The sequence below is a fragment of the Anser anser genome (assembly GCF_964211835.1).
Source record: "Anser anser genome assembly, chromosome: 25".
Classification (NCBI taxonomy): Eukaryota; Metazoa; Chordata; class Aves; order Anseriformes; family Anatidae; genus Anser; species Anser anser.
Window position 1 is genome coordinate 3,491,185 of NC_139746.1, and position 10,586 is coordinate 3,501,770.

Below are 10,586 nucleotides of genomic sequence, written 5' to 3' on the forward strand. Positions count from 1 at the left end.
TCGGAGGCCGAGTACTCAGCCAAAAGCAAAACAGCTTTGTTGTGCCAGCAGCTCCAAGGTAGCCCCAAACAGAGCAGCGCTTCCTGACAGTGGGGCACACAGGGGGAGTCCTCAGGCTCGTGGGACAGGGACATGTACCGGGGAATGGGACAAAGCTTTCAGCCAGCAGCTGCTGTGGGGAGACGCGGAGAATCTCTTTCCTGGAGGCTCCAGGCCAGGCCAGGTCCTGGCTGCTGCTGTGAGCTCCGGGCTGGCTGCAGTTCCATCCCAGCACATCCATTGTCCCAGGCAGAAGAAAGGAAGCGGAAAGCATCTATTGAACACCAGCACAAGGAGCCTGTGATCAGACAGGGGAATGGCAGAATTAATTCCAAGCAGCTACAATGAGATGTTCCTTGAGGGCCTCTGAAGAAAACGAAAGGCTCCCCATCGCATCCCAGAGACGCAGATCTGTGAGCCTTTTCACTTCTTCTCAAGCACACGGTGGCATAAAAGAACAGCCACATCTGCTTCGTCACAAAAAAGCACCCTGCTAAGGGCCCAGGCTTTCTCTCCCTAGTCCCAGGCTTGCACCCTGCTGGGGAGGCAAGCTGCTCCATCTCCTGGCTGACGGGGCTCCCTGTCCCAGCCCTTCTCTGGCTCGGGGCAGAGCTCGCTAAAGGACGGTGCAGGTGTCTCCGAGCGTGATTATTTCTGCTGAATCTCCAAGGCTGGCAAACAAACCCTGCTGGTTATGGGAAGATGCAAGGCTTGTGGACAGGAGCTCACTTAAAAACAACTGCTCACCATGTGAGAATAAAACAACATCTGTGTCCACAAAACAGGCACAGACAGAAACAAGAGGCAACAATTTTTAATGAGTGGGACTTCAGGAATCTAGGTTCTGTTCCTCTGGCACCTTTTGGGTCACTTTTTCCTGCTTTGCCTGTCAAAAAAAAAGCTGCTGCTCCCTGGCTGTAAATCCCTGCCTTCCCACAGGACAAAAAAAATATAGAGGCAAGAGGATTCGGCCAGTGAGAACTAGAGATGTAAATGTTAGTCCTGAGGACCCATGGCATCCTGTTAATATCTGTGCTCCCCTCCTTGTCAAGGAGATCCCTTTCCCAGCTAGAAAGAAAGATAAAGATGCTGGTAGCTGGTATATGCTGGGAGCTGGATGCAGGATTCCACCCTGCAGATGTTGTAGGGCAGAAATAACTGCAACAGATGGTCACCAAATGATGGATCTTCTCTGCTTCAAGATCCCAGATGCTGCTGGTGGTCACTGAGCGATTGCCGTGCCTGCTGACGTGACCCCTACGTGCCTGCCAGATGTCCACAACTGTCCCACCGCCACAGCCTCTGGTGTGCATGGGTTGCTTTATCTGAGGTGGCTTAGGGAAAAACATAAGGAGGAAAATAGGGCTTAGGAGGTGAGTGGTTTAATTCATTTCTGCTCTTGGGAGAGGACATTAATGAAATGGGAAGCAAGGGGTAGAGGGTTTCACCTGGTGGAAGAACTCCTGCCTGCCTGGGCTATGAGATCTGCTCAGGAGAGCCAGACAGCCACGCGGTTCAAACCGCCCAGGGAGGCCAAGGCTGATAAAATACCTACTGCCAAAAGGAAATGTGATTACCGGCCTGATCCTGCGCCCTGCCTGCTTCAATGTGTCTACACAGAACGGCTCACAATGAGTGCAGAACTGAGAGGCACTTACAGAGGCATTTAGTCTAACACAAAACGTTCTCTTGGGGCACGAGGGGGATGGAGCAAGGCTGGACAGACTCCTCCCCATTGAGCTTGGCTTCATTGAAATCAATACGTTATTATGGGAGCGACTCCAGCCCTTAATATCCTACCTCTGAACAGTGTCATGTTTGTGTTGGACAAGGAAGACTTGGGCTGAACATTAGGGAAATTCTTTACAGTGACAGGGGCACTTAAGACCTGGAGCAGAGCACTGGGAAAGGAACACAATTCCCAGGGCACCAGGTCTTTGAAAAGAAATTGAGACAAAAGTCTTCCAGAGGAGAAGTGGGGCAGGGAGGAAGCCTTAGTGCGGCAGGATGGGTTTTCTGTTCAGCCCTATTGTTGTTTTTGTGAAAAAATAAATAAAAATCAGGTTTTCCAGAGCTGTACAGTATCCTGACAGCTCTAAGTGATGTCAGTGACAGCCCCCAGCTTCAGGCTGCCTCTGCCCCTCTTTCCTATCTCTTTTCTCCAGTTCTTAGTCAAGGCTTACCTGCTAAGTGACATGTTAAATAGAGCTGCAAATCCCCTCTCCCCAGCCCCTTGCATGTCTCTGCCTCTCACTGCCCCACCTGAGGCCTGTTTTCTCTTTTGATGCTTCTAATGAAACTAAGTGGCTGCAACCAGAAAGTTTCCACTTCCTGCCTCTGGGCTGATTACTGCAGAGCTGACAAAGGCAGCATCCTGCACCGGAGCCTCTACGGATGGGAACCCTCAGGGGAGGGGATAAAGTAATGCTCCGTGCCCTCTGCTCGTCAAGCACCATTAGGGGACTGACTGCCTAACCTGGCTACCTAAGAGAGCAGGACCTCACCAGGCTGACTTCTGGGGCCAAGGTCTCTGGAAAACATGCGCTAGCGCACGGACGCGTGATATCCTCTGCAGTCCTCGATGCTGGGCTTCGGTATCAGAACCTGGAAAAGAATAAGTGAAGTTCCTTTATCAGCCGTGCTGCAGCAATTTTGGCTGGGGCTGCTGAAGGAGGAGCTGGTCTCGCTTGCTATTTTTGTGTGTACTTAATACTGTCTAGAGACACTTCTCCACAGCCCTGATGGATGACGATGTTTGTGCCCTGAGCTGGGATGGATGGAAGGAGCAGCTGCAAAGCAACGGTCCATCCTTCCGACCCCTCCTGCCTACCCAGCCTCGTCTTTAAAAGCTGGCAAGGGAAGAGAGCTCAAAATGAGGGCCATTTCAGGCCCTGACTTCCCTGCTGATGAGAACTTCTACTAGACGTTTCTGAGCATTAAGGCTGAACTTTTCTAGAGCAGCCGCTAGCTTTCTGACTTGGCTCCAGGCATAGTCAGAGGCAAAGACCTCCACGAAAAGCACCACGTGTCTCTCAGCAGTCTGGGCACCAAGCAGTTCATCACAGACAAGGCTCACGTGCGTATTGCTCCTAGGATGATTTCACAGGATGCCCCTTGTGAAACTTCACTCCAGATTTCTCCTTTAGCCCACGTGCTTTCATCCTGCGTGTGGATCAATGGCTTCCCAAACAATACCCTGCCCCCTTGCAGCTACAGCCCTCTTCTTGGCTGGACTCCGTCTTGGATCTGGGCTGTGGATGCCACGTTGCCTGACCCTCACAAAGGTACCTCTTGGGTTATGCTCTTGCGCCTTGCAGTTCCTGGCTGCTCCTGGAAATCCGGGCTGGTAACAGCAGGGCTTGGCTTCCCTACACATCACCTTGCTGACACGAGGGGAAAGTAAACAAGATTCTGCTCAGCACTGCAGAGAGCAACTGCTCCAGTGTTGCCTGGCAGATGGGGCCCAAGAGGGAGACCATCTGTTCCTGAGTGAGGCCCTAAATTTCTCCCTGGGAGATCCTGGGCTGAAGACACCCAAGTGAGCTCAATGGGAGGAGAGGCCCCGGGGAGCAGCCACGGCCTTGGCTGCTACCTCAGTCCTTGGGGACTGGGCATCCTGCAGGACCGAGCCAGGGCTAGCTCCTCAGTTCCACGGCCTGTTGGGTGCCTGCAGCATTCCTACTCCCTCTGTTCATTTTTCTCTCTCCACATCTCTACGTTCTTTTCGTACCTGCGGTCCTTCCCACGTGCGTGCGACGCTTTGGCACGGTGCGTGGTCCCTGTTGCAAGACTGGGCAGAGGCCACGTAGTTCCCCTGCAGCCCTGGCAGCAGCCACTAACTCTGCCCTCCGTGCAGCCTGCTCTCCTTGTCCAAAAAAGTGCAACCGCCCTGTGCAAAGGCCATTTGCCTGATACCTAGTTGTTGACAGTTCCTCTGGCTCCTCCAGCACATTCTGGCAACACCGGGGAGGTTTCAGTAACGCTGTTAGAGCTCGGGGACGGCGCTGGCATTTCAGAGAGAGAAGGGAATGACATCCAGGGAAGTCTGGAGAAGGAAAGAGCAATCTGCTGCTAGTCAGCATGTCTGAGAAGCTGGGAACATATTGCATTAAACTGATAATAACACCTTGAACAGCAGGGTGGTAGTTTCCATCTGGCCTCACGCTGAGCTTGGTCTCTCTCATTTCTTCCCTGCTGCAGCCAGGGAATCTGAGGCGTGGAGTTGGCCACAGGTCACCCAGCAAGGCAGAGAAAGGATGAAAAGAGCCATATAGTGAGAGCGGGATGCAGAGAAGCAGCAGCAGCACACTCTTGACTCTCCTTTCACCCCAACTAGACCCTCCTTAAGCCTGGGAGGTGGGAAGGCACTAGGGCTCTTCGCTTAATTAGTAGCAACAGCTGAAGCACTTGAGAAACAAAAGCTCCTCTCTCTCTCTGCCCCACTTTTACTTGGGAGCCAGGGGTGGGGAGCAAATTGCTTGGAAGCCAGAAAGCGCCCTGGATCTTGTCACCATGGCTGCACAGACACAGCCTCCTGTTATCTCCAGAGGAACAAAACCCTCCTCCCACCCTCTTCTGTCTCAGCTGGAGCTGATAAAAGAAGAAATAAACAAAACAAATTAAAAAAAAAAATACCCCAACCCAAACCGGCAAGTAAATATCCAGGGAATAAACCAACCTTCTGCAAAACATATTTGTTTCTGCAGTGGCTTTTGGGTTGCTGGCGAGCTGAAAGACTCAAATGTGCATTTCAGGTTACAGAGTCCATCTCAGTGATATCAGGAGTTACAAAATCACAACTCACAAACATCACAGACAGTGTCATTTGCTTGAGAATAAAGATCTCTAGCTATAGACAGCTAATTGTGTCGATCTGATTTATTTATTTATATGAATGTGTGTACTATTAAAATGATTAGATGTAATTTTTATGCCTTGTTTAAAGCCCATAGGGATCACATCTGTAAGTTTTCTGTAAGAGCTAGAGTCTTGCCTCTTCTATCTCTGTATTCCACCGTGTGCACGGAGAGGCACCAGAGGCAGCAGCAATTAAGCAGGGTAAGGCAGCAGAAGTAATCAGCTAATAGAGATTTTTGTCCTACTGCAGTTAAACTGCTTTTGGTATCTGGGCACCTTCACTCGGTGTGGATAGGAGCTTTAGAAAGTAACACAAAATGAAAAACAAAGTGGGACTTTCATGTGTTCTCGCAACTAAAAGGCTAAAAATATGCCAAATAGCATAGGAGCAAAGCAGTGAAAACTAGCAATCATATATTTATATATTGAGAGAAATTAGGGCTATTATGGTTGCTCCAGACTGGCTTCCTACATAAACTGGGTAGATAATTTCACTTGATGCTTCATGCAACAAGCTCTGACCATCTGGCTGAATGCGAACATACCTTTTAGCAACATGTCTCATTTTGGCTTGATGCCTTCAGGGCCACCTCCCTACAACAGGCACTATTTCAGTACTTAATTACACTTACTGTTGAAAAAGGACAACTTATTTTTAGTCTGTATCTTACCAGTATCAGCTTCTGGCTACGGAGTATTGGGCTGTCTGTGTACGCGTGTGGAGAGCTGTATGCTTAAATCAGCCTGGGAACTGCACAGGACATTGGGGGGCAGAAGATGGCCCACAGAATGACTACAAGTTTTGTTTTGTTTGGTTTCTAAAGTCATTAATATGTGGACAAACAAATTAAGGGGAATAAGAATAATTGCTAATTCAAAGTTTAACCTAGTTTTCTCCATTTGGCACTGGCTGGCACACACAGTCAGTTCGTTGGCTCTCTTTTTAGTATCAGTAGTTGAAATTAAAATGCTTGTAATTCTAGCAAGAAAATTATGACTTTGTAACACAATAAACATTTTGCTAATGTGATAAGTTTTGCCTTTGTTTACAACTTTTATTTGCAAGTGCCAGGGAATATCACGTTGTCCCTTGATGCAAAAAGACCAAAGTACGCCATATTAAACATTTGATTATGTCTGTCAACTATTCCACACCCCTATTTTCTCCCATTAGCAGTTCTTTGACCAACTGTAGCAAAGTGTTACCAGTAGAACTCTAACCAGGGTCACAAAAGACAATTCAGCAAGAGAGGCTTCTGCCTGGGAGACTTACAGGGCTGAACTCTTGCTTTTAAACTTACCTGACCTTCCTTTGCATATGGATATAGCAGGATAAACTCATTTAGATCATGACAACAGCTTGCTCAGCCTGGCCTGAAAAGATCAGGCTCTTATTGATAGCTCTGAGCTCATTGTTATCGCTACAGAAAGCATGCTGCTCTCATGTTCTCCCACTGCCAGATAAACATGAACATCTGCATAACTATTGTAGTAACAGCAATACTAATATTAATGATACTGGGGTGAGAACTGGGTCTAGTCTCCAGTGCTCGTATTTTCCTGGGCAACCATCTCCAGGACTTCTCTCGGATGTCTTTGAGAACCTGGGTTAAGAGATCGTTTTGAAGGAGTTGCTGATTTTTCCACAAACACACCACTCGATAAAAAACTGAGGGTAGGATTTCATAGCACACCAGGTATTCGTGTTGGGTGTGGACTTTCAATGAACTTACGAGGGAATGAAATGGCAAAACCTAGTCAACGTTGTGGATTGCAGCCCAGGACTCTGGGGCTTCATCATACATACGCCTCTGACTTGCTGCATGCTCCAGAAAAATTACCATCCCATTGCATTTTTTTTTTCTTTCTGCCACGAGGAAGAACAGTGTCTCTGGGCCTGATGTATAAGAAGTCTGTCCCTTACAACAAAGGCCCCAGAGGAAGTTTCTGTCCCCCTTCCACCCTGCAAGATCGACTGGGGTTGCACTACTGCTCAGGAGGATGCTGCGGTTCAACATTGTTGTCACCCCTCTGCCCCATAACCAGTTATAAGACCAGTTTCCACGGGATGCAGACGCCTGTGCTCACATGCCCCTTGGTGCGGCAGAACAAAGTAATATTTTGTTTCTGCAGAGCCAGTATTTGACCTCTCTGTTCCCTGCTGACCATGTGCCCCCTTTTACGTCTCAGCATCATGCGCCGGTTGCAGTGTCTGCCCCCCTGCTATCACTCGCACATACAGACACCCCTCATCTCCCAGCACCCATCAACTCCCAGCATCTGTGCCACTTGCTTGGCCTCTTTTCCTTTATGCTGCTCCCCTCCACAGTCGTGTGACTGCTATTGTGTGGTCCCTGCCACACAAAAGCTAGCCTGACCTAATTTAAATCAGTGCTATTGAAGCCGTTCTTGTTTTATCTCCCAGCACAAGGGCTGTGCTCCCCATTTCAGAGGTAGCACAAATGAATGCCTAATTGGGGGGGTATTGTGCAGGCAGTGTTGTCTCCCAGCCCTGATTGTCAGCTCTCCTGCTTGATGGTGCTCTGAGCTCCCCTCTCTTCTAACAGCCACGCAGGCTGTTTAGAGAGCAGAGGGAGGAAGAGGGGAGAATGGGACTCTGCAGGCATTGCAGCATGTCAGACAAACAAAGCAGAGCATGGCCACGTTCAGCGCACTGGTGAAAAGGCTAGCTGGGGGAGGGTTCCCTTGTTCAGAAAGGGCAGATGCTGGTGATTTTAGTAGAGAATATCCATCCTTCACCTCCAAATAACCCCCCCGCTTGCTTTTTTTTTTTTCCTGGGTATTTATGTGACAATCTTTCCTAGAGCTCTGGAGACTGCCCTTGGGGAGGGGAGGAGAGGCAGAGGGGGCTCTCATACATGAGCCGTGCTACGGGGGTTGTAAGTCTGGGGAACAGAGGAAGTGGGATAGGTCAGGGGCTGCAGGGGAGACTGAAATGCTGCCAGTCTCTTTGTCCTCCTGGGCAAAGTTTGAGCAGTCACCAGCAACAGACCTTTGTAAGCAAAGTGAGGAACATCCCCAGGAGCTATTGCAGCAAGTGGAAACCAGCAGGAAGAGGGACCTTTGTCTGGACCCTCAAAGCCACAGTTGCACAGGCAAGGAGGATCCAAAGCCCAGGACCCATCCACACTGTTTGTCTCAGGGCTACTAGAGTCTAGCTGCCTTAACGAGGGACAATTACAGTACAGGTTTGGGAGCTAATATGGCAGCACAATGTCTTTTGTCTAATTCCCGCCTCCCACAGGTACCTTCCAAGAGCTTCCTCCCTGGGGCTGTTTGGTCTGTTCCTCTCCTTTCTCCACTGATCGCCTGACTGAAAGGGAGATCTGTGGAAGAAAACAAAACCCAAAGCATTTGAATCTTTTCACTGATGTCTTGGTTCACTACAGATTCGCTTGCTTCTGCTCTAGGGAGAGGACTTTGCCCTCACATATTGATTAGGTTTGCCCCCAGCACGTTCAGGTGGTGCGCAGTGCGAAGGTTGCTACCAGAGTCCTCTCCTGCGGGCTCTACCAGCTGCAGGCAAAAAGAGTGCAATACCAGGATATTAAACAGCAATGTGAAGCAAACAAGTCCCAAGGGTTCAGGTTTGTTATAGACTTTCATGTAATGTTCTAATCCTTGCTGCCAGTCAAATAAGAATGAAACACCAGCAAGTCCTGGAGTTAAAAGACACGTGACAACCTCCTCTCTATCCCTTTTGCCCCCAAATCAAGAGATTAGCCACAAAATCGTAAAATCAAAAGTAACTGTGAGGTTCATTTATTTCTTCCGTATTTATGATTCATTCCTCCCTTCTAAGCTTTTCTCTGCAGCCAGCAGAGCAGAAAACACACTTCAGCAGGGAAAACAAAACAGGAAAAATGAATTCGCTGATTACCACCCGATTCCGAGGGCTGAGGTTTTAGGAAAAAAAAAAAGGAAGAAGAAAAAAACCATAATTGCCATCGGAGTGTACAAGTTACTAACATTGCATTAAGATAAAGATGAGGACGGGGAACCGGTATATTCCTAGAACCATGTGGGGCTGGCAACAGGGACTTTACCCAAAGCTTCGGTGATGGGAAAGTCATTACACTGTGGCTGCCGGTGTCACGTCGCCCTGCTCTGCCCCGTCCTCTTGTACAGCTTGGAGAGACACAGGCGATGGGAGCAGAGTTTGGCCCGCTGTGCGTTACAGGAGCTTCACCTGCAGGGAAGGAAATGTCCCCAGCAGCGGGGCGGCCCCGAGGGCCCGTCCTCTTACTCAGAACCCCCCCCGCCAGTCGTCCTCCAGCTGTCCTCTCCCTCCCTGCCTGGCAGGGAGCTCCGCTCCCCGTTGCCACTATTCTACCGACATCTGGTGGCAGCTGCCTCAGGAAGAGGAGCCGCTCCTGCAAAAGCGGCCCGAATCGCGCCCTTGGTGCCCAGCGTGGGGTCTTCACCTCAGCCTCGGGCCTCGGCCGGCGGGCGGAGACCACGCCAAGGCCTGGAGGCCGCAGGCTGGGCTTGAGGGAGCCACAGGAGGCCTGGGGCACTGGCGGGCTCCCTGTGGTGAGGAGCGGGGCGTGAGGCCTGGCGGTGCTGCTGCGGGGAGAGCCTTTTTGTGCCCCATGGTGGGAGGCAGCACGATTCTTGTGGGGCTGCCCGCTTTCTGAGGTGAACAGCACCGAAACGCCGCCGGACCCAGCAGCACAGCCGGCTTTGAGGCCTTTTGAGGACAGTGGGCTTCTGCGGACACTATTAACTGTATTAACTGTGTAACATTAACTGTAATCACACCGAATCCTAACAGATGTTCCTCTTTGCCTGGGGACGGTTTGGCTTTTGGGGCTCGCTGCGAGGTGCAGCCGCTTGGCGTCGGGAGAGGCTCAGGGCCCCACAGGCGCTGACAGGAGGCGAACATGGGCGGCTGCCGGGAGGGTGCCAGCAGGCGGGTTTCCGTAGTGTAGCGGTTATCACGTTCGCCTCACACGCGAAAGGTCCCCGGTTCGATCCCGGGCGGAAACAGTTCGTTTTAACTTCATCTACATATTTTTTTCTAATTCATTTTTGATTTTTACTTTATTTTCCTTTCTTCCCCGGCTTTATTTACCCCCTCACGACCTCTCGGGGCCCCACGGTTTCCCCTGCCGCCAGCTGGGGCAGAAATAACGGCCCCCTGTGCTGCAAATCCTCGGCTGCTGACCGCCATGGCCCGGACGGCCAAAACACCGCCGAGCGGGGCCGATTTCCCTGTGAGACGCGCTCCGAGTCCGGTTTGGAATCTGTGGGCATCGGGAAAAATTAAAAAAATTACAAAGTGAAGAAAACAGATGCTGCGTTGGCCGGGAATCGAACCCGGGTCAACTGCTTGGAAGGCAGCTATGCTAACCACTATACCACCAACGCGCTGTGGAGAACGCTCCCGCCGCTTCCCTCAGCAACCTCGGCCTGCTGGGCTAAACCACCGCCCGGCATCGCGGGGGGCGAATTTAGCGGTGGGGGGCGGCCAAGCTGCGCGACGAGGGCATCGAAAGACGCCTTAGGGGCTGGTTTCGGGTGCCGGAGGCGGGGCTGTGCCCTCGTGGCGCGTTATTCCCCTCCGTCCCCCTCACTAAACCGAATGGTTCCGCCCTCCCTCACCCCCCCCCCTCCGTTCCCCCCACGGTGGCCCCTCCCTCCCCGGCCCCGCCCTCCCCGCCGCGCGC

The 10,586-nt window shown here is 51.0% G+C and overlaps 1 protein-coding gene across 5 annotated transcripts; it reads right to left on the reverse strand.

Moving 5' to 3' along the window:
• Positions 1-343: 343 nt before the first annotated feature.
• On the reverse strand, positions 344-10,521 carry LOC310886591 (uncharacterized protein). Of its 5 annotated transcripts, XM_083811403.1 has the most exons (6): positions 10,279-10,521; positions 8,887-10,163; positions 8,166-8,243; positions 2,544-2,643; positions 1,488-1,593; positions 344-1,373 (listed from the first exon to the last, which is right to left on the reverse strand). In XM_083811403.1, the coding sequence occupies exons 2-6, from the start codon at positions 8,936-8,938 to the stop codon at positions 783-785; spliced, it is 927 nt and encodes a 308-aa protein (XP_083667529.1). In that variant the 5' UTR covers positions 8,939-10,163; positions 10,279-10,521; the 3' UTR covers positions 344-782. The 5 variants fall into 5 exon arrangements, 2 of the variants coding, with proteins under 2 accessions (XP_083667529.1, XP_083667528.1); XM_083811402.1 differs by lacking the exons at positions 8,166-8,243; positions 8,887-10,163; positions 10,279-10,521 and adding exons at positions 3,770-4,084; positions 4,166-4,707; XR_014575377.1 differs by lacking the exon at positions 1,488-1,593 and having other exon boundaries at positions 8,166-10,163.
• Positions 10,522-10,586: the final 65 nt, after the last annotated feature.